Below are 23,756 nucleotides of genomic sequence, written 5' to 3'. Positions count from 1 at the left end.
TGGAGTGATTTATTTAGGGGAAAACATACAATCAGGTTAGCTTTTTTGATACTTTTTACTTCTAAACTGCAATCTGAACCTTGTTGAGTTTTATGTGGTTTCTAAGCATATAGTAACACTCAGTGGATTTTTTTCCACAACCTTACCTTGTCTTCTCTTGAGAGCAAACGTGTGTTTGACATCCAAAATATACTCTGGTAAAGTGTAGCTCAGTGACCCATTACATGTAGAACACCTCTTCTTTTTTTCCAACTGGCACCTGTTAACTTCATAAAATTTGTGTCTTATATTGGAAGAGATATGGACCAAACAGTTCCTATTCTTCCTTTTCATGGCACATGAAAGTATTCTACTTTGTTGTGTCTGGTATCAGCGATATCTGTTGTAGATTGAAGAGTAGTTAATCTCTTCTTATGCATAAGCCCACTCATAACTTTGATTGTCCTTGTTGTCTTTTGATAAGTCTTTCTATTTCGTGTGTGACCAACAGATTTTTCTAAGTTTTTAATATCTGAATAAACCATTTACATGATGAAATTGTAATATTATCTCTTATTATCTCTTTGATCTCTGTGACTCATAACATTTGTTTTGCTTCCTGCTTCTTAGATTAAGCTCACATTTTGATAAAACTAGCTGTCATAACCCTAAGATAGCAGTCAAGTGTAGTTTTTATCTTAGGACTCAACTTGTACATGTGAAATTTATTTTTTCACATTTATGTCACTTCATGGTTATCTGCTTGAATTTTGCTTGTCACCAGTATCATCTGTCATTATTTCTTATACATTCATTCTGCAGTTCTTCTCAGGTGAAGTATTTTAATGCCTGAAATAACATAGTTATCATCAGTAAACTTTATCATCTCATAGACTGGTCTCCTTTTCCAATTCTTTTATGAGTACTTTGAGCAGCCCACAACAGATACTAAGGAAAAAAATTACTACCATTCCAGCCAAAGTCAGCAAACATACATGCAGATTTATCACATTCTGTTGCTCTGCTGCTCTTCTCCAGTTTGATTGAGTTGATCTCTGCAATGAATAAGGTGGCATTTACCTCTTTCATAGTTAATATTCACTTCTGTTTATCTCATGTTAGGATCAAGGTTTAGAATTTCTCTAAATACCTCAGATATTATTTTTTCAAATATTTTAATATTATTCTATAAACAGTATTAAAGAAGCATCTTTATAAGTATACAAACTTATTATTTGTGCATGCAGAATTGGTTATTCATATGTATTTGCTTTAAGTAAGCAGGATTTGCTGAATTTTTACATGCACACTTATCTTTGATCTTTCCAATTTTAGATTTTTCTCCTGTTTCAAGAGGCTGAAGATAAAAACAAACTTCTGCGAACTGTGTCTGGTGCAGGTTTGGACAGTATCAGTAACCTAAGAGCTACATGGGATAAATTTGAATTAATGATGGAAAGCCACCAGCTTATGATTGCTGAACAGGTAGCAATGAAAGCTTAAGGTTTTACCTGAAAATGTTGAAATAATTTTGAATATGTCTGGAACAATACTTTTTTCTTAGATTAAATCCATAAATATTGTCACTTCAATAATAACATGGGCATTATTGAGTTGAGGGAGAGCTGTCTAAGGAAGAATACTTAAGACTCTCAAGCAGTAACTGTTAACCCTGAAGTAGTAACTAGGGGAAATTTTTGTTGAACCGATGCTAATATAAATGTTGTATTGTTGTAGTTCAGTCTCAAAACAACTTTCTGGTGACAGAAATGGCTTAATAAATGCAATGGTTAACAGAGGAAAAGAGGATGGCAGTTTAAAGATAGCATTTTAATTTCTTTATAATGATTTTAGTATTGAAGCTTTTTATTTTCTTTTTGCTTAACTTTGCTAACCTATGCACAGTCCTGTAATTCCAGTGCATAGGCAAACTGCTTAACTCATTTGAAGTTCCACTGAAGATACCAATTTGCCATACATACAGTATTTTTTCTATAAGCTATAAGAGGCAAGCTTAAGTAGATAGCATAAGCTGAATAAATAGATTTCAAGTACTAGCATAATAACAAAAGTACTGCCCCTTTAAAAGAAAAACAGAACGAGGACATTGAAGTTGAACTATTTCTTCAGGTATTATACAAGGTGTTTTTTGAGTTTGATTTTTGATCAAGTAGTCATTATAAAGTTTTGAAATTGACACTTTGATTTTGATCATAGTTATAGATACAAACCATTAAGGAATGTAATTTTGCCTATTACTTTGCAGATGGAAGTGATGAAAGGAAATGTGCTTTCACGTATCAGTACATATCTTCAAGATCTGGAAAAATTTAAAGCTCGCTGGGATCAGCTAAAGCCAAGTGATGATGTAATTGAAACAGGTGGTCAGGATGTACTCGAGAAAAGTGCTCAGATGATAAAGGAAAAAAAAAAAGAATTTGATGAACTTAAAACCGTGAAAGAAAAACTCATGTATGTGTGTTTATTTCCCTGTATATCTTATTCATTAATGTATTGATCTTTTACAGCAATAGTATCTCAGAAAATGTTCACTAATTTTTATCCCAACAGATATTGTAAGTAATTTAATTTGTATTACATGTTTTTCATTAGCTTTTCAGCATCATTTTTGTTGGTTTTACATAACATGAATTTCTTAAGCTAAATTTTTCTAGATTTTTTTTGATAAATTGAGAAATCTCTTAAGGTCTTGCAAAAGGAAGTTTGTACACTAAGGGTTTAATTCTCAATTCTTAATTAAGAACTTCTCACTAAGAGAAGTTTTGGGTTATTGGTCTAAAAAGAACCTCTTGTAACTTAAGTGGACAGGAGCTCACCTCTCCCATTAAGTGTCTGTGCTCATTACTGCAGATCCTGAGGATAAAGTTTTCTATTTAACTTCTTACCTTGGCATGTAAATTATGGCAAATAAAATTAGCATGTTCTTTTTACCACCAGGAAGAAATGATCAATTCAAAATTATTTTCTTTCCAGCTTTGATTTTGAGGGCACAGATGAATTCACCTTTCTCATAAATAAAAAATAAATGAAAGTTTATGGAAAAAATAATTGTGAATATGGGACAAGGTTATTGTGTAAAAGAGTTATCACTCATATTTCTTTATTCTTTCTATTCAAGAAGGAGATTAGATGGAAAATGCAGTTGGCAGCAATATTCTTCAATAAAGCCAATGACTTTTCTTAAAAAAGTATGATGATTTCTCTATGGTACTATTTCTTAACCCATAAAAGTACAGTGGAATAATGTAATGCATAATGCAATGATCTTTTTATGCAGTGAAGAATGCCATCATTTTAAGTTGGAAGAACCTGACTTATCATTGTCAGAAGCTGTAAGTCAAGATATTCAGAGTTGTGCAGACGTCTGGGCACTCTATGAAGAATTTTATCAAGGTTTACAGGAAAAGGCCAAAGAAGACTGGATTACTTTTAGGTAACATTTTTGTGCTTTATTTTTGATGGGTGTACAAGTGTGGTTGTAGCACTGTGTTGTTATGACCTTTTTATGCCCGATTTTCATGCAGAAGTAAGATATACCTATTTGAAGAATTTTTGTTTAAATGGCATGACAGACTGAGGAAGATGGAAGAACATACTGTAATGACAGTAAAGTTGCAAAAAGAAGTGGACAAATATAAGGTAAGATGCTAATTACTCTGGAAATGTTCAAGGCAGGTTGGGTGATGCTTTGGGCAACCTGGTCTAGTGGAAGGTGTTCCTACCCACAGCAGGGCGGTTGGAACCAGGTGATCTCTAAGGTCATTTTCAACCCAAATAATTCTGTGATTCTATGAATTTCAAAAAGTCCTGTGAAACAAAAAATGTTATGGTATTACTGAGTAATGTACTCCATTCTATACCTTATTGTTCATTTCTTACAATAAAACCATGTTAATATTTAACAAAATGTCTTCTGATAGTGTTTTGAACATTTCACTTACTTTTGGAAACCATTAGTTCTCTACATTAAATGGAATGGTCATTACAGCTTACATAGACACAGATTTACAGTGAATTGCCTTCAGAATCATACTCCCAAACTTCAAATTCAGGAACTGGAAAAATTGTACCTCAGTTTAAGAATTTAAATTTTATTTTTGTTTGAATAGCATATCAGTCCATAATCAAAGAGATGCAATTTTCATAATGAGTAGATGGATTTACCTGTGTGTTTTTTTTAATAGATGATAATTCCACTCCTAAAATATGTAAGAGGAGAACATCTTTCTCCTGACCATTGGTTGGATCTCTTTCGTCTTCTGGGTCTTCCCCGAGGCACTACACTTGAAGGTTTGCTATTTGGAGATCTATTAAAAGTGACAGATGCCATTATTGAAAAAGCAATGGAACTTAAGGTATGAATAATTTTAAATCCAGGATCCATAGTTTTTTTTTTTTTATGACTTACTTTATGTGGTATATGTTGTTCCCTATGTATATATTTTAAATACTGTAGAAGTAGAATTTGTGTTATATTTTTGAATGGAGAGTTTATTGCAAGCTCTATAGTTTCATATGAGAGCTGTTCTTACTTTTAAATAGGATTTGAATTGTCGAGCTCAAGGTGAAATCACAATCAGAGAAGCATTACGTGAGCTTGAACTCTGGGGAGTTGGAGCTGTCTTCATGTTAACAGATTATGAAGATAGCCAAGGCAAGACCATCAGGCTTATTAAAGACTGGAAGGACACAGTCAATCAAGTTGGAGATCATCGCTGTCTTCTACAGTCTCTTAAGGACTCTCCATATTACAAAGGCTTTGAAGATAAAGTGTCCATCTGGGAAAAAAAGCTAGCTGACTTGGATGAGTACCTGCAGAATTTAAACCAAATTCAAAGGAAATGGGTGTATTTGGAACCGATATTTGGTCGTGGAGCTCTACCCAAAGAACAAGCTCGTTTTAACAGAGTTGATGAAAACTTTAGGTTAGTGTTATGGAATGTGCCTTACCTTTTGTGGTATCTTTCACATATAGTCTGGAACACTCTTCATAGTGCACATATATGGAACAATTGGCATATGTATGGACAAGAAGGACAGTGGAAGGGATTCAGAAGATTTATATATGTGATGGCAACATATATCTGAATAAAGGTGGTAATATTTTGTTTAATGGGGCATATGTGAAGAAAGGAATCATGAAGCATCATAGGCAGGCAAACACAAGATTAGTGTTTAGTAGCAGAAGTAGAGGGGATGCAATTGTTTTTTCAAGAATCATGTTGAAGACTATCACTTTGTTCACTAAGAAAATACACACAGAGTTTTGGTGGAAACAGATGGTTTATTTGTTCCAAACAAGTAAAAAGATAAAAAAGGGGGTAGGTTTTAGAAATAAAGAAAGATATGTGCCATTATCTGTCTTGGCTTGAGTTGAAATGACTTAAATGGAAATAAAAGTCAATAATTTAATTTTCTTGGTTCTGTGTAGAGAAATTTTAGCAAGAAACTGTTTTGCTTAAATTACGTTGGAGAGACATTGAGGTAAATTCTGAAATGTTTCATCATTAGCACCGAAATCTAAAAATTATATATCAGCTGTTTATATTACTTATCTCTGTGTTTTTTTTAAATTTACTTAAATTTATATGTATCATATTTAAATTAAAATGATAATGAATTGTTGTTTTTTTTTTTTTTTCTGTCAAGATCCATTATGTCAGATATTAAGAGTGACAATAGGATAACATCACTGAATGCCCGGGCAGGAATAAAAAATACCTTAACTAGCATACTTGACCAGCTTCAGAGGTGTCAGAAATCTCTGAATGAGTTTTTGGAGGTACAGTGAACATTAATGCATTTTTTTGTAAAGAAAGTCAGTAAGCTTGGGTTTAAATCAACAAAATTGATTTATTCTGTTTTTGTATAGGAAAAGCGCTCAGCATTTCCAAGATTCTATTTTGTTGGAGATGATGACTTATTAGAAATTTTAGGACAGTCCACAAATCCTCTGGTTATCCAGTCTCATCTTAAGAAACTTTTTGCTGGTAATGCATTAATCTTTATTTGTGAATTTTACTTAGAGATAAGCTTCTTTGATGCAAAATAATATGTTGCAGTTCTTCTCTTTCCATGACTAGACACATAGTAATTAATTTTTTGACTTTGAGAATATATAACTTTTTGGTGTTTTCTGATTCATAGGCATTAATAGTGTGAGCTTTGATGAAGAATTCAAATACATAATTGCTATGAAGTCTGTAGAAGGAGAAACTGTGCCACTTAGAAATAAAGTTCTTCTATCAAATGATGTGGAGGTAATAAAATCCGTATTCTGTTCTGGTTCAAACATCACTGAGATATTAATTTCTAATATAATTTTGAGGTTTTTTGTCTCTTTGTCAGGTGTGGCTAAACAGTTTGGCTTTGGAGATGAAGGAGACTCTGAAAAAAATGTTAATTGACTGCGTTGATGCTGGAAAAAAATCGCAAGGTTCAATTGATCCATCGCTCTTTCCTTCCCAGGTAGTAGTTGATCCAACAGTACCACTGTGTAGTCTTAGAATTACCAAATAAGTTTTTTTTTTTTTAGATTTGGAAGAAAATAACCCAAATCAATCCATTTTACTCACTGATCATGTAGAGAAGTTCTTAAAAATATGTGCTCTTACTAAATTCCTGTGCAAACATTTGAAATATTCAAGTCTTTTGCATGGCATTTTGACATACCACTTAATGAAAAAGACTTGCTGTATTAGATTACATTGGAAACTTTGGCAAAATTTGGCCAGGTTTTTGGATGGCTTATTTGTTCTTAGGATCATAGCAAATGTAGAGCTTTGTTTAAAAATTGTGCAATAACATATTTAAATTATCAGACATAAACAATTGCAAATTAATTGAAAAACTGATTATTTTTTATGTGTGTTCAGTATATATAAAATATAATTTGAACTTTCTCTTCCAAAGATTCTTTCCTTGGCAGAACAAATTCTGTTCACTGAAGATGTTGAAAGTGCTATCAAAAACCATAATCTGCAACAATTAGAATTAGAACTCACGGCTAAATTGGACCATTATACCAGCATTGGTAGTGACATAGAAGATACCGGGAGTACAGGTATAAAAATGATAATTAATATATAATTCTTTATTATGACTGCAGTAATGTTGTATTTTACATTGTTTATTTAAATAGGAAATTATATAAATATGTCTCAATTTGAGTTCACAAAGCTGAGTTACCTACAGTCACCTATTACAGCCAAGATTAAAGTCATTAATATTTCAAAATAAACAAAAGGACTGTTATATGTATCTTAGAAACTATCTTGGAGAATTTATTTGGGGACCTCTTTTCTTAATTTTTTTAGTAAGTTTCTATCTTTTAGCCTATGTGTCTACTGTTTCACAGGAAGTGGGTAAACTACAGTTGATGTACCTTGTGTCAAGCCAGTATATTCTGTACAACTGTGTAGGTGATTCTCTTTTTTCAAATTAGACATACACATCTGCCTCTGAACTAATAATTTTGAGTACCTTTGAGGCAAAATAAGCTAGTTATTCTCAAGACATGATTGTTCTGAATCTTACATAGTCTGAATGGGTTAGAATAATTATGCCTCTGGGTGCTTTTTTCTTTTTTTTTTGATGAGAGGTGGGGCTTTGAGTGACTGCTTCAGATAAAAAAGTCTACCCTGCAGGTTAGGTTAGATGGCTTTATCTTAGGTTTAAAACGACTTTATATATAGTTGTGCAGCTATATGTGCATTTGTACATATAGCTGTACAAATATGTACATTTGTACAGCTGCTTACTGTATTAAATTCTAGCTTACAATTTGTGAACTGTAAACATCTGATACATTGATTAGAATCAGGATTCATATCACCTACCTCCAGCAGTATGTAATTGTGTTTCTTTATCTGAGCTCCCTTTCTGTGCTCTTTCTATAGCTGTTTGAGAAATTTCCTCAGTTACAGAGGAGTGTTCATATAATCTCTTGTATAATACATTACATTTATGTTTTAATTTGGAAAATAGGTGGGGTTTTGAAGTGAGTTGTGATTATTCTCATTTACTTTGATTTAATTCCCATTATGGAATGGTATAGAAACACACAGACATTGATTTCTTTCAATGAAACGAAATGAAACAATATGCTCTAAGAGTATACTTAATGTACCCAATCTGTTAATGAACTTTCACTCCACATCACCATAATTATTCTGAGTAAAATCACCAGAGTGTGTGTAGTATAGTTTTCAGATGCCCAGCAGCTCACTCAGCAGGTTGAGCCACACTGATTGCTGAAGTGGAGATGGCTATTAACACTCTTGGCATAAATTGCTTTGCAGAAAAGCCTCTCCTTCTCCTTTTTCCTCTCCCCCTCTCTCTCCCTCTCTTCCTCTGTCTCAAACCCCTCCTCCCCCCCAGCATGTAGAGGCAGACAAAATCACATCAAAATGACTAAAGTTACAATGATTTACATTGTCTGTCAGGATCTTATTGTATGCTGCTTGCTTTAGAAAATAAAAAATACCTTTATATAATTCAAACAAGATCCAAATAAAATCTGCTGATAATAGAAAGCAGCACAATGAACTTGTGAATGGGTAGCATGTCTTCCTTGCTATACAAGAGTGATTTTTTTCTTTTGGTGTGATTATTTGCAGAATCTGGAATCCTTGAGCTCAAGCTTAAAGCTCTAATTCTTGATATCATTCATAACATTGATGTGGTGAAACAGCTGAATCAAGCTGAGGTTCACAGTGTTGAAGACTGGGCTTGGAAGAAGCAGCTGAGATTTTATATGAATGACCAAAAATGTTATGTTCAGATGGTAGATGCTGAACTCCAGTATACTTATGAATATCAGGTGTAGTATTTTTATGTAGTGGCTTTTATATATGAGTCAAGCACTTCCTCATTCCATACATGTTGCTGATTGTCTCCTAACTGTTGTAATTTCTCTAAACTTTGTTATGTCCTTAACATGCTGTTTCATAGATCATATTAAAAGACAGGGTAATAATTTTCATTCCTGATGCTGATGGGGTAAATATAAATTTTATCAAGTTATCATCTAAATATTTTTTAATATGCTTGCTTTTATATATCCGAGTGCAGTTTCATCTGTTGTCGTGAAAAAAATTGACCAATACATTGGCATTTGATATAAAACCAGGACAGCTTTGTAAGCAAATTCATATTCTTAATGAGACAGAAAGTTTGGCTGTTGCTTTATATTTTCAAATTAATTGCTTATCACTAAAATTAATGTAATTAAAATGCCAATATTTTCTGTCTAGCAATCAATATAATTTGTTTTGTTTCTGCAGGGGATTTCACCAAAACTTGTTTATACACCTTTGACAGATAAGTGTTTCCTAACTCTTACTCAGGCCATGAAGATGGGTCTTGGAGGAAATCCCTATGGTCCAGCTGGAACTGGGAAGACAGAATCAGTAAAAGCCTTGGGTGGGATTCTTGGAAGACAAGTATTAGTCTTTAATTGTGATGAGGTGAATATGGTTTTGTTTAATTTAGGAAATGGATATCTACACCCATATTTCATTAAGCAATATTATATTCCAGAAATAATATTAAAATTATAATATTAATATTCATTGTTATTGTTATTATTGTTATTAGTAGTAGTAGTTGTAATTATCATAGTTGTAGTAGCAGTAGTAGTAGTAGTAGTAGTAGTAGTAGTAGTAGTAGCAGTTACATTGAAATTATTATGGAAATGATTCTGATAATTTGTCAGTTGCTATTAGAAATTTGTGGATATTTTCAAGGACATTTTTAGTGGATTTTAGCCATTTTCAAGGCTTTTTAGTGGATGGGAAGACATTCTTTTATATTTTCTTGTTATTTGACTTTTGACAACATTCTTTTCAGTAGTTACATTGAAATTATTATGGAAATGATTCTGATAATTTGTCAGTTGCTATTAGAAATTTGTGGATATTTTCAAGGACATTTTTAGTGGATTTTAGCCATTTTCAAGGCTTTTTAGTGGATGGGAAGACATTCTTTTATATTTTCTTGTTATTTGACTTTTGACAACATTCTTTTCAATTTCAAGGGCATTGATGTGAAGTCAATGGGACGCATATTTGTGGGCTTAGTGAAGTGTGGTGCCTGGGGGTGTTTTGATGAATTCAATAGGCTTGAGGAAGCTGTATTGTCCGCAGTATCCATGCAGGTTCAGACAATTCAACATGCCCTGAAGAAACACAGTCCTGTGTGTGAGATGCTTGGCAAAAAGGTACAGTAAAACTTCATTATCTTATTCACATCGGCCACATTTAAAAATTGACTACTGTAACGAAAAATAGTCCCCCAACATTTCTCAATACTGTTTCATCTGACAATGTATCATTACAATACACTTCTAATGCTAGGTTGAAATGGATCCTAATTCTGGAATTTTTATCACTCTGAATCCTGCTGGAAAAGGTTATGGTGGAAGACAAAAACTGCCTGATAACCTCAAGCAACTTTTCAGGCCAGTTGCTATGACTCATCCAGACAATGAACTCATTGCAGAAGTTATTTTGTATTCAGAAGGCTTTAAGGATGCTAAAATACTGGGTAGAAAATTAGTGGCTATTTTTAATCTAGCAAGGTAAGCTTTCACCATCCTGCCTCTCCCCTCCTTAGTAAAGTTACCTTTCTAATTCTCTTCCCTTGTAGCTCTTAAATCTAAGTGGTTTACCATGCAAATCTCTGTACAGATACTTTTAATTTATAAAGTTAAAATACAGCAATATGTTGGGAGGTCAAGACGTGAAAGTACCTTGAATTCAGTTACAGTCTTAAGGGAGGAAATTGCTGCTCCCCTAGTATCTCACTAAATAGAAAAGTGAGCATATGAATGCTGACAAGCATTGTGTTGTTTTGAACTCTTAAAATTGTTGAAATGCAAGTGACTGTTTGGTTAAAACTATATGCATTAGAGAGTGCAAAGATCAGAGTTATAGTGATGCTCTCAGAGTCTTTCACTATAATAATAAATACATGTTGAATATAACCCCTCTGAAAATTCCAGTGTCATTGCTGTATTTATGAAATGCATTTCCGATGACACTATGTGCCAGTGACCAAACCACACTTTTATAAGTGTGTTCATTCACCAACCCAAAATTTTAGATGCTGCCACCTAGAGCTTATTACAATATTGTTTTTAAATTCAGGGAGCTTCTGACACCACAGCAGCACTATGATTGGGGTTTACGAGCACTGAAGACTGTTTTGAGAGGCTGTGGCAGTCTTCTTCATCAGCTGAAGAAAAGTGATGCAAAGCAAGAGGGTAAGACTGACCACACCAAACTTTTGATTCTTTAGAATCTTTTACAAATATAACTCACTCCAGCTTTTTTGTTCACTGGACTTTTAAAAAGCCATGGCTTTTATCTACAGGCAATTTAGGAAAGAAGAAAATATCTATGAAAGCCCACCTTCGCTAGGATATCACAAAAGATTTGTCATATTCTAGACTGAGCTTTCCTATGATGATAAGAACACAGATTACAGACTTCATTTGGGAATAATTTTAAATGATTTTCAAAGTCTTGTTTTTACTTGGCTTAGGACAGGAAAGTAATTCTTCTGATGCTCTTAGTATTCATTAGTTATCAGACCATTTTGACTCTGAGTTTTGCCAAAATTTTCACATGGCTCTAGATTCAAATTGGTAGGCAGAGACAAATATAAGGATAGGTAGGAATGATAGAAATACATTGGACAAGACTGAATCACTGCATTTTTAAAAGTTTTTTAAAGTTGTTATTTAGGTGTTAAATGAGAGGGGATTAAAGAATATGGAATGGATGAGCATTTCATGTCTTTAGAAGACAACTACTGGTTCCTGTTTGCTTAACCAGCATGCATCTGAAAGTTTACAGATTTTGACATAACAAATGGTCTGCATCTGACCAGCATCATAACCACCTTATATCTGTATAGGGCAGATTGTGGGCATATATTGTACTTACAGGAAGTGTGCCTGAGTATGCCTAACTTCCAAGTAGAATGGTACATGAACTGGAATTCTGGAATCTATGCTCCAATTCTACTTTCAATGTATGAGCAGTGTTGACACAGCTTAAACGGATCTGTTTTCTTTTTTTTTTTCTTTCCAGTTAATGAAAGTCACATAGTGGTTCAAGCTTTGCGACTGAACACTACATCAAAGCTTACATTTGCAGACTGCACTCGTTTTGATGAGTTGGTTAAAGATGTATTTCCTGGCACTGATTCTAAAGATGTGGAATATGCTGAGTTAATTGCAGCTTTGCAACAAGTCTTTGAGGAAGCAAACTTGGAAATTATTAGCACACAGGTAAACATCAACTACAGCAACAAAACAGTATTATGCTGAATTAGAACTGATTTGTATTACATTAATTTAACTCATTTCTGTTTTCTTTTGAAAAATCTTTTATAAAAAAGTGAGAATGACTGGTTGTTAGGTTCTAATTACATGAATACATAAAAATTAGATGTGTGTTCGAAATGAAGATGTGTGTGTAGATCAGTTATATAATTGAAAGAAAAATAGTGCAAAGAAAATTAAGATGTGAACATGTTACACACAGTGTCATTCAAGCCAGATACAAATGCCAATTAATATTTTGGACAGTGAAAGAATGAAATATGTAAATATTTGATTTTCGCAAGCAGTTGTCTGCCTTGTTTTTATTTATTGTAGAACTGGATGAAGTTTTGTGACTGAAGATTTGTTAAATTCTCATTAAAAAAGTGCCCGAAGATAGCTATTGCTTTTGTACTAGTAATTTAGCAAAATGCTTCTAACATGTAAAATAAATCTCTTCATAAACTTTAGTATCATAATTCTAAATATGTCTGCTATTATCTATTATTTAAGAAAACAAAATTATAGAAAGCGTGTGCATGCAAAGTAATTTTCAAAATACTGTAAAGGAACATGTTTCATTTAGCTTTACAGTTTCACACAGCCTTTATCTCTTTCATTTTCTTCTAGATCAAGAAGGCTTTGGAGTTATATGAGCAGCTGCGTCAGAGAATGGGTGTAGTTATCGTAGGTCCCAGTGGTGGAGGTAAATCAACGCTCTGGCGGATGTTAAAGGCAGCCCTTGGTAAAACCGGCAGAGTAGTGAAGCAGTACACAATGAATCCCAAAGCCATGCCTCGGCATCAGCTGCTGGGCCGGATTGACATGGATACCAGGGAATGGTCTGATGGAGTGCTTACAAATAGTGCTCGGCAAGTGGTGCGAGAGCCACGAGGTATGTCTGAGAGGGACTTGCAGATGTTACACTGAAATTACTGAAATCCTTCCTTTTCAAGTACTTCTTCATATTGTGCTATTGTTTGTGGATAGCATAAGGCAAGAAAAACTTCTGGTAACAATTGTAGCCAAATGCCTCAGTAGATTCTTTACAAATTTTGTTATAAGAAAAAAAAATAGGCAGCAGAAGGTAAAGTATGTGAGGAGTGTCTTCAGAGAACTGTAAGTCATAATGAAGAAAGAATAATAAATGACATTAAGATACCAAGGGGTGATATTTTTGAACTGTTTTTCTTGGGTTTGATATTTTATTTTTCTGTCTGGAAATAGATATTACTTCATGGATAATTTGTGATGGTGATATTGATCCTGAATGGATTGAATCTTTGAATTCTGTTTTGGATGACAACAAATTGTTGACTATGCCCAGTGGAGAAAGAATTCAGTTTGGTTCAAATGTTAACTTTATATTTGAAACTCATGACCTTAGCTGTGCCTCTCCTGCTACAATATCTCGAATGGGAATGATCTTTCTGAGGTAAGCCAGAAGAGTATTACATACTTTTCAAGTGAGCAAATACATACTTACCTTTCTTGAAAAGGTATTCTCAAGTGAAGGGAGCAGTTGGTTAGTTGCTTACACTTAGGAAGCCAATCACTGGGGAAGTTTCTTTAGGTTGCGCATCCTTTCTGTGGTGTTTGTTATAAATTTTTGACTGAAATATCTCAGTTTTTTTCTAAAAGACATTGTGAATTCTTTATTGGAGAGCCCAAATATTGGTTAGAAATTGTTGAAGTATCTTACCAGACTTTTTCTGGAATTGTGTTGTTCCTTTAAAACAGTCTATTTAAAGACATTGGTGTTTTGTATTTATCTGAATCTTGTTTTATTCTGACTTAGTGATGAAGATACAGATCTTAATGCTCTAATAAAGTCTTGGATAAGAAGTCAGCCTGAAGAATGCAGATACAACCTTGAAAATTGGATTGGGGACTATTTTGAAAAGGCTTTAAACTGGGTTGTAAAGAAGGTTAGTAAATGAATACTTAATCAAATTTCAGCTTCTGTTAAGTATGATCCATTTTTCTAGTTTAGCACTGAATAGATCATTCAGATTAAGTTTTGAACTGCAATTAAAAAAAATAAATCTCAGCTCTTTTTGGATAGCATTATAGAATTTAGACTGTTCTGAGTTGGAAGGGACACACAGGGATCACTGAATTCCCATTCCTGGCCCTGCACAGGACCACCCCAAGAATCAAACTGTGTACCTGCAAGCATTGTCCAAACCCTTGTACTCTGGCAGGCTTGGTGCTGTGACCACATTAATGCTGCTTCCCATACTCCCCCTCTGGAGGAGTTGAATTTACATTGATCAAGTAGCTTATGTGCTGAAAATATTTTTTAGGAGATTTTCCCTCCGGTGTGCTAGTGTTTAAGAGATGTGCATTATCTCCTTCTGGGGAACATACAAGGTCCTGTTGTGTTCTTCTAATTGTTTTTCCTCCCAATTCTTTTACCCATGGCATTTTTAAACATTTAAAGTAACAAAGTAGAAGCCGTGGCATTGTTCCTGAGGCTGCAAATTCCCTTTGGTGCCAAAGAGCAAAATCCATAAATAATCTGTTCAAAAGGAAGATTTCCAGTGTACAGTTATGTTTATTCCTTATAGATTCTCAAAATCCGTGAGAAAAGTTCTGATTGCTTATCCTAAATTACATTTACTCATAATCTGGAATTAAAATCACCATATCAATGCTTAGAAATAATTTAATGTCAAGTGAATTTTCTAGAACAATAGTAGTGTTGAGATCTTTCCTCATTCGTATAAATGTCAAAAAGCCATGAGTAGTAAAAGCATGCTAGCAACGCATCACATTTATATTGAGGAATATATATTTAAATCTGCTACAAATTACAATTTACAGAATGACTTTGTTGTGGAAACAAGTTTAGTTGGAACTGTGATGAATGGACTGTCTCATCTTCGTGGCAGTACTGATCGTGGACAGTTTATGATTAACTTGTTACGTGGTCTTGGTGGCAATCTCAACATGAAGTCACGACAAGAATTTGCAAAAGAGGTAATCTCTGTGCTCTAATTTGATTTTGATTTGTGTAATCTGTAGGGAAATAGCTGAGAAGTGAAGGAATGTTTTATGTGTCACTGATACATTGCATCCATCCCAGATAGCAATGTTTTGGTCCTGCATCAAGAGATAGTGAAATGCCTTTGTCCATATTGCTTAGTGCCAGGATTCACTGCAGCAGACTGTGTTTGTATATAATTCAGATTTATATTTGTGAGGTTTTTTTCTGTTCAGAATACTTGAAATAGAAACAGGACTTTACCTCCTCCTCATCAGAGAGGTAGTCTTAGGTATTCTTCTTATTAGGATGCCTAATATAAAAAAAAATTTAAAGCTTTTCTAAATACAATTTAATTTAATTTCTTTATATTATGAGAAGTGGAAGAGTAATATATTATTGTTTAGTTAAGGACTTAATCATAAAGCATATGCATGATATAAATTAATTTTCAAAGGCAGCCTCAAACTATCAAATCAAAGAATTGTGTTTGATTTTACATATTTGAACATTCTTTAGACTAGCTTGAAATGGTAGATCTTGGTGTTAGGAATATGGATTTAACTGAAGCTTTATTTTTATTTTTTTAAAGATCTTCAGTTGGGCACAAGAGTCTCCTCCTGATCCAAGGAAGCCCCTGGACACTTATTATGACACTGACACTGGAGAGCTAATGCTGTATCAGCTGAAAAAACCTGAAAATCTAACAGCTGATGACTTCAGTAATCTCCAAAATCTTCCTGTCATCCAAACCCCTGACATGCAGAGAAGTTTAGATTACTTTAGACCATGGCTAGATATTAATAATAAGCAGCCATTTCTTCTTGTGGGTCCTGAAGGATGTGGAAAAGGGTAAAAATAGTTTCTACTTTAAGTAAAATATACTTCTATTTGTTTAACAGAGTCTGTAATTTTTTTATAATGCTTTTATCATATGACTTTCTGATAGAATATGACTGGTTTAGGTCATTAATTAAACAAACCTTATGTATTGGCAAGTGAGTAAATTATGAAGCTCTACAGGGACAGTTCAGACTGTCACTGTGCATCTAAGATATCTGTACGTAGCTTTTAGATATGAAACAGGATCTTTGGAAAACCAGTTGTCATGGAGCAACAGCTTAGAGGCGCATGAGATCCAGTCTCATTTCAAGAGGCTCTAGATGCCTTGTGCGGGCAACTCAATTTAGCACATCCTGTTGCCTTTATTAGATTTCTTATTTAGATGGGTTGGGCCACTAAACCAAGGTATTTAATTAGCTGTTTGTTTTGTGTAGCTGTGTACACTACACTTCCATTGAATTTTGTGAATGGAAAATGGTATGGTTTTAAAGGCAAGAATGTTGAATTCAGCAAACCTCATGTTCCACCGATTCTATTAATAGTGAATGTAGTATATGTATGTTAATTCAAAAACTATAAAATATCTTTTGATACATAGCATTTTAATTTATTTATGCCTACATGTTTGGTTTTCTAGGATGCTGCTTCACTATGCATTTTCTCAGCTCCGCTCCACTCAGATCGCCACTGTTCACTGCAGTGCACAGACTACTTCTCAACATCTTCTACAGAAATTAAGTCAAACTTGCATTGTAATCAGCACAAACACTGGACGAGTGTACAGACCAAAGGACTGTGAAAGGCTTGTTTTGTACTTAAAAGACATCAATTTACCCAAACCTGATAAATGGGGAACAAGCACTCTTGTGGCTTTTCTGCAGCAGGTGAGCACTTATGTCTATTATTTATAAAGAGACTCAGGTATACTGGATATAATTTAGTGTATGTAGTAAATACCTACATTGATTAATTTCTGTGTTAAAATCCTGCATCCTGTATTGGAATTGGTTTTGTTTGTGCTTTAATAGACTATGTAGGTGTCAGCCAGAAATAAGATAACATTTTTATTTGGCTAATATTTATAAACAAATAAAGATAGCACTCATCTCAATGAGTTACAGTGCAGTAGACACATGAATGACAAGAAGATTGCAGGAGTTGTCAGCATGGATTCACCAGGGACATGTCATGCTTGCTGAGGGGAAGAGAGTGAATATAGTCTGCCTAGACTTCACTAAGACCATTGATGCTGTCTCCCAAAAGATTATCACAAGAAAAGCTGTTGATACAGGCTGCATAAGCAGATAGTTAGGTGAGTTGAAAGCTGGCTGAAGAGCCAGGCCCAGAGGGTGATTGTCAGTGGTACAGAGTCCACTTGGAAGCCGTGATCTGTTTTAACATCTTCATTAATGATTGGGACAACGGAGTGCTGCAAATGTGCAGATGACAAAATTATAAGGAGTAAGATACCTCAGGCAGTTAGGAAAGCAGAAATATTGAAAAAAGTGAGATAAATATATTTCTCACTTTTTTATTATATTTTATTTTGTATGATACTCTGTTGACTTTAATGAAGTATTTATTTAATTGTTAAAGGTTCTTACATATCAAGGATTTTATGATGAAAATCTGGAATGGGTTGGTTTAGAAAGCATCCAAATTGTGGCTTCCATGTCAGCTGGAGGAACATTAGGAAGACATAAACTTACCTCCAGATTTACTTCTATTGTTCGTCTCTGTGCAATTGAGTAAGTATATGTCTAACTCTCAGAACTCAGATTCAGCCTCTCTTTATAAGGACCTCTTGTCAATTTAGTCTTTGCAAAGATGTGATCGTTCCAGTCTTTCACGTTTTCTCACAGTTTGTGATTGTCAGATTTGGTGCTTATTTGGTGCCTCTTGGCACCAGAGTCCAGCTAAGAGGAATCCACAGGTGCCTGTTGGTAGTGAAGTGTTTGAAATATGTTTCCTCTTGGATAATTTTCTTGCCGTAAACTGTTTTCTGCAGCTTTATGTTAAGGTGGTATTTGGTTATGAAATTAGAGAATTTGAAGTTTATTTATTTAAGTTTATTTTGTTAAGTTTATTTTTATTTGTTTATTTATTTAAGTTTGACCATATCAACAGATGTATTTAGAAAATTTTATTGCGTAATGCAATAAAATGATGATTTTTCTTAACTGTTGGATGGAAATGCTATTAAATGAAATTTCTCAGTAATTGTGTATATAAGTTTAACTCAGTTTTAGTTAAACAGAAAACTGTTTAACTAAAGTTAAGCAGTTTTCTGAAAAAAGCAGAAAAATCCATAATGACTAGGTTTTTTCTCTTTTTAGCTATCCAGAAAGAGAACAATTACAAACTATTTATAGTGCCTACTTGGAACCTGTACTACAGAAAAACCTAAAGAATCACCCTGTTTGGGGTTCTTTACCAAAAATACATCAGCTAGCAGGATCTATGGTTCAGATCTATGAACAGGTATGGAAACCTTTTTTCTTTTTTCAAGGAGATAGAGAGTTCTGATATTTTATTACAAATAATAAGCTTTTGATATTAATAAGCGAGTAAAAAGGTTTATCAGTATTAAAATCTAAGTTCATATCTTTTTAATAAAGTTGATATCAAATTTGGAACTTCTTATTTTCAGAAAATCCTAGGTAGTAGAACCAAGCAGACTAAGCAATAAGTGCTCTTGCTTTCCCACAGATTTATTTTAGGATTTTGGCATGCATCTTAACACTTCTATACTTTTAGTTCCTGATTTATAAAATGTGAATAGTAGTATTTTCCTTAATGGATGGGGAGACAGTGCATCAGATGATTGTGTACCAGTTGTTATGGATGGTGTTATGAACACAGAAGGAGATATGATAGTGGCATCCTTTACGAACATCAAGGACATCTATTACAATGGTACACTGTTAAAAGCAGGTGTTGACAACTGGACACAAGTTCACTTTAGCTTCCCACTTGAAATTTTATGAACTTCTGTCTAGCAAAATGCTTAATTAATTGCTTTTCTTAATCAGTACATAGCCTTACTGGGGAAGGTACTGTGTTGTGCTTGCTATAGAATGTATGAATGTCCCCATCCAGGCAGAAGCATGATATATACTTGATCCTTTTGACTACAATGTGGGCTTAGTCACTGGCTAGCATGCACCAGCAGGAGTTACATATGACATTATTGATGTATTCCAAGAAATATGAGTTGAAGTCTCATTCACACTGTGATCAAATAACTGATGAAAGCAGTTATTCCTTGAATTAATGATGGAGTTGTAAATTTGAATATCCTCTCTGGGAGAAGAGTAAGTATGAAGTATTTTGTAGTGAGAAAGAATTACTAATTTAGGTAGATTTTAGTGAGAAAGTGTTAATAATTCAGGTAGGTTTTTATTACATTTCATTATTGCCTTTGTGCTTCATATTTGGTATTGTTTAAAAAAATTATGTATTTTGTCTAATAGTACTGCACTTACAGTCCTAGGTGAGATGTGCAGTTGTTTCCATCACAAAATAGTACTGAAAAAAATCCTCTGAGAAAAATCTTTTGTGTTCAAAAAACAAGATTTAAATAAGGAGTGCATTCATAGAATATGAACATTCTAGTTGGTGAACATTCTAAATGTGCGCTAACTAGAAAACTAATCTATCTGGTACCTTTTAGAAAAGTATTTTACATTTTACAATACCATTTTTTTTTCCTTTCCTTAACTCCCATTTTTAGGTACGAGCAAAATTCACAGTTGATGATCACAGTCATTACCTTTTTACACCATGTATTCTTACTCAGTGGGTTCTTGGTTTATTCAGATATGATTTAGAAGGTGGTAAGTCACTTATTTGCTTTTCATTAATAAAGTAGCTCTAAAATGGCCTAGATTATTATTGATGTCAGTCTTGCTGTTGGCTCCACATTGATCTTTTTTAACTGTGGACTGTCTGTAAATAGAGGGAGAAAATGCCTGACAGTTTATTCCATAACATATGAGTAAACAAGTTTAAAAAAATCCAATGATGTTTTAAAATATGTGTGGAGCTATTTATGGTTTAAGCAAAGTTAATAGGTTGGGACTGCATTTTTACTATGGGAACCTGAACTGTACCCTCTACTCTTCACTCTTCTGTTTTTTTGTGTTTTGTGTTGAGGTTTTTTTGAGTATATGTGTTGTTTTCTGTATTCCCAGAGCCTTGCCTCTCATGGTGGTCTTGCTGTACCTGGTTGTATAAACCTAGTTTATACACATACTTCATAGGCTGCTTTCTAATATTGTTTTTTGTTTCTGAAATTGGTATTATTACTACATAACAAGCAATTACTATGTTTTAGATCTTACATTCTTTAAAAAGTTGTATAGAGGGTTGGTTAAAGAGGATGAATGTGATAAGAATGCTGTGCTCCCTTTCCACCTATTTTCTGGGCTCATGAGGTAGTAAATGCAGCTTGAATGATGTCAGAAAAGCTGCACTGACAATCAATGAATCTCAGCTGATTTAGGGACTTCCTAGTTTTGTGTAACGTTGACATGTGCATGTGCTTTTCCAGTGATGAATGGCAGGGCTTGTTATTTACTCACCTTCCTTTTTCCTTTTGTGAGGAGTATTTAAGATTTGGAGTCTCTATAGGCATTTTATAATACAGACTTTTGGGTATTTATTATTATTTTAGTATTTGTTGTCAGTCTTTCTCTTCCCTTTTAAAAATGTCTTCTGGATTTTCTTGGTTTCATTGCTTAGAAAACTGACTTTTAATTTTAACTTTGTGTGCAACACCTTGTTCATTTTTATTAAAAGCTGACACTTGTTTTAATAGAGAGAACTTGCTTTAATAGAATATATTTCATTTTATCTTGTAATGATCCATAAAGAAATTATTAAGAAGCACTTCATAATGTTTACTTTTTCTCTCATTTCTTCCTTACCGATGCTCTCCTTCTGGTATATAATTTCTCTTGCTCATTTTCAATTTCATATTTTAAAGTAGAAATTTGAAAATTTGTTATAAATATATAAAATTAATTCTCTCATTAAATTTTGTAGGTTCATTGACACAAACTGCAGACTTTGTATTGGAAGTTCTTGCTTATGAAGCACGCCGCTTGTTCCATGACAGAATTGTTGGCACAAAAGAACTTCAAGTATTTGACAACATTTTGACCAATGTGTTTCAAGGTGATTGGGGCTCTGATGTTCTGGACAATATGGCAGGTAAGGCATTTGAAGCATACCACACAAGCCTGAAATATTTGTTTAGAAAACGCCTAGTCAAAATAGATAGCATATGAGATGAATACCTGAAGTTTCAAAAGTTTCCTTTTTTTTCACAGATACCTTTTATGTAACTTGGGGAGCTTGTCAAGAGGCATTCATCACACCAGGCCAGGCACTACCACCACATGGGAGGCCACTTGGCAGACTAAACTCAACAGACCTGAAAGATGTTATTCAAAAAGTGAGGCATGATTAAAGAACATACACATCAAGGGTTCACAGCAATGATTCTAGACAGTTTTGGCTAAGAATGACATGCAAGCAACCAGGTTTATGGTGGGGGCTGCCTCCTGTTCAATGAATCACCTTTTGCATTTGGTGAAGGGAAGATTTATGATGTTATGTGGCAGGCAGTAGGAAGTATGTAACAAGGTTAGGTTGATGAAGGGACATTGATTGCCTTTGCTGCTGATTTACAACAGTTTGATGAACCAACATTTTGAGAAACATTTATGTCTATATATATTTGTGTATTGTTTGAGTACCTAAGTGTTTTATTAAATTATTTCTTTTTGAATTGGCAATATGGTAACATAATTTTTGTTTGAAGAACTGCTGGAGATTTGGCATGTTTTTAAGCAGTTAAAGTACAAAAAAGTGAGCTTGATGAGGAATTACAAACACTTTGACTCCTCCAGGCTTTCTGATTTTTAGGATGAGAGTTTTGAGATTGTCACCCTTAGCAATAGTGTTTGATGGACTGCAGATGGGAATCTACCACCTCTCCTTAAGTGCCAGTTTGTGACCAATACACTATATGGGAAATTATGAAATTCAATAGCCTCAGTAAGCAGGGAGTTTGTTGGTTTGGTTTTGTTGTTGTTTTTCTTTTTTTTTTTCCTGACTACATGGTTACATTGGGCTTCAAAGATGAGGTTTTAATGAGTATAACAAGGTCATAATTTAATAATAGGATCTGTTGTTGTGTGTCTTTCACTAGGAGCTTCCATAATCTGCAATTATGCAGCAATTAGGTGCCTAAAACACTCTTCTGAGTTATTAATTAATCTGGAATCAGAGACATAGCTCAGACTTCGTTCTGGTCCATTATTCAATTTTAATTAGTTCAGTGGTAGATTCCCATTTCAATATATCAAAGACTTCCAAGGTGTTCTGCTGCTGGGCGTAGTGTGATATGTTAATTATTGATATATTTATTATTCATAAAGGGTATGTGAGATTTCTAAATTCTGTGACAAAAATATTTTTTTTCTGAATGAAGCCCAGTGTGGGCTCTTAAGTTTTTAAGCCCTTCTTTTCTAAATGTTTAAATGTTGGATGTTTGCATATCTCACTGCTTATATTTATTATTGGTGATCAGATTTATTTTCCTCTTTTTTTTTTTAATAGGGTATAATTCACTATGGACGAGACAAAAAAGAGATAGATATTTTACTGTTCCACGAAGTCCTCAGTTATATGTCCAAAGTGGACAGAGTGCTGAGTTTTCCTGGAGGATCACTTCTTTTGGCAGGACGGAGTGGTGTAGGTCGTCGGACAGTTACCTCTTTAGTCAGTCATATGCATGGAGCTGTTCTGGTTACTCCCAAAATTTCCAGAGGTTATCAGCTGAAGCAGTTCAAAACTGATCTTAAATATGTAAGTCACTGATCTTAAATATGTAAGTTTGATCTATTTTCTAATGCTGTAGGGTATGTTAAAGTAAATAAAGAGAATATGGGAATTTTGAAGGACACAGAAGGTTATGCAAGAAGAAAAATGACAGTCTAAATGAAACAAGTAATTTTTTAGAAGTTCTCACTCTAGATGTGTGTACTGTTCTTTACAGTGACTAGCTGAGAATCCACTTTGTGGAATACCAGAGCTCTTTTTGATTGTTGTAGAACTTACAAATTTGAAGTTTATGTGAATTTTTATGTGAAAGGCTTTTTCATGTATATCTTTCTATGTTGGTATATACTTTTATTTTCTGTCTCTATGATGATCTGCCAGTTAATAGTAGTTAAATCAAATAAAATTTTAGTGATTGATGAAAGTGTACATATTATTTAAAACCAGATGCAAACCTTGAATCAACAGTTTCTCATTACCTTCAGCTATGCTAAAGAAAATTCTAGATATTTGCCTACACAAAAGAGTGATTAAATTCTATAATTGAGTCATATATGTAAATATACACTATGAAAGAGTCTGTTTTAATTATTTTTTCATTACTAAGCTGTATATCTAGGTAAAATGTTCTTTATATTTGATATCTTTTGAAATGAATCACCTAGAAATCTTTTGTAAATATATAATAGTGTAGATGTTGTGGAGAAAATATGTATGTGATATATAGTCAAGGAAGATTACGATCTGTGT

General features: G+C 33.7%; 1 protein-coding gene across 22 annotated transcripts in view; it reads left to right on the top strand.

Moving 5' to 3' along the window:
* The window catches only part of DYNC2H1 (dynein cytoplasmic 2 heavy chain 1), a 149,755-nt gene that overhangs the window by 17,179 nt on the left and 108,820 nt on the right, over positions 1-23,756 (top strand). For 21 of the 22 annotated variants that reach the window (XR_010356428.1, XR_010356429.1, XR_010356430.1 and 18 more), the window contains exons 21-49: positions 1,315-1,464; positions 2,246-2,451; positions 3,278-3,433; positions 3,525-3,639; positions 4,185-4,355; positions 4,543-4,925; positions 5,650-5,782; positions 5,873-5,990; positions 6,148-6,260; positions 6,349-6,468; positions 6,913-7,063; positions 8,619-8,821; positions 9,285-9,467; positions 10,037-10,219; positions 10,356-10,579; positions 11,148-11,263; positions 12,096-12,295; positions 12,959-13,223; positions 13,556-13,763; positions 14,127-14,256; positions 15,155-15,310; positions 15,907-16,166; positions 16,795-17,041; positions 17,754-17,905; positions 18,494-18,638; positions 19,891-19,993; positions 21,204-21,371; positions 21,491-21,615; positions 22,785-23,033. Coding sequence is in view for 12 of the 22 variants with exons in the window: in XM_064409406.1 (XP_064265476.1) it covers positions 1,315-1,464; positions 2,246-2,451; positions 3,278-3,433; positions 3,525-3,639; positions 4,185-4,355; positions 4,543-4,925; positions 5,650-5,782; positions 5,873-5,990; positions 6,148-6,260; positions 6,349-6,468; positions 6,913-7,063; positions 8,619-8,821; positions 9,285-9,467; positions 10,037-10,219; positions 10,356-10,579; positions 11,148-11,263; positions 12,096-12,295; positions 12,959-13,223; positions 13,556-13,763; positions 14,127-14,256; positions 15,155-15,310; positions 15,907-16,166; positions 16,795-17,041; positions 17,754-17,905; positions 18,494-18,638; positions 19,891-19,993; positions 21,204-21,371; positions 21,491-21,615; positions 22,785-23,033 (5,133 nt within the window). In the remaining 10 variants the exon portion in view is untranslated. The remainder of the gene's footprint in view (positions 1-1,314; positions 1,465-2,245; positions 2,452-3,277; positions 3,434-3,524; positions 3,640-4,184; positions 4,356-4,542; positions 4,926-5,649; positions 5,783-5,872; positions 5,991-6,147; positions 6,261-6,348; positions 6,469-6,912; positions 7,064-8,618; positions 8,822-9,284; positions 9,468-10,036; positions 10,220-10,355; positions 10,580-11,147; positions 11,264-12,095; positions 12,296-12,958; positions 13,224-13,555; positions 13,764-14,126; positions 14,257-15,154; positions 15,311-15,906; positions 16,167-16,794; positions 17,042-17,753; positions 17,906-18,493; positions 18,639-19,890; positions 19,994-21,203; positions 21,372-21,490; positions 21,616-22,784; positions 23,034-23,756) is intronic. The other variant, XM_064409407.1, reaches the window with a different exon arrangement.

The sequence above is a fragment of the Passer domesticus genome, chromosome 2 (assembly GCF_036417665.1).
Source record: "Passer domesticus isolate bPasDom1 chromosome 2, bPasDom1.hap1, whole genome shotgun sequence".
Classification (NCBI taxonomy): domain Eukaryota; kingdom Metazoa; phylum Chordata; class Aves; order Passeriformes; family Passeridae; genus Passer; species Passer domesticus.
Note: the sequence above shows the minus strand (reverse complement) of the source record. Positions and strands in the feature narration are given on the sequence as shown.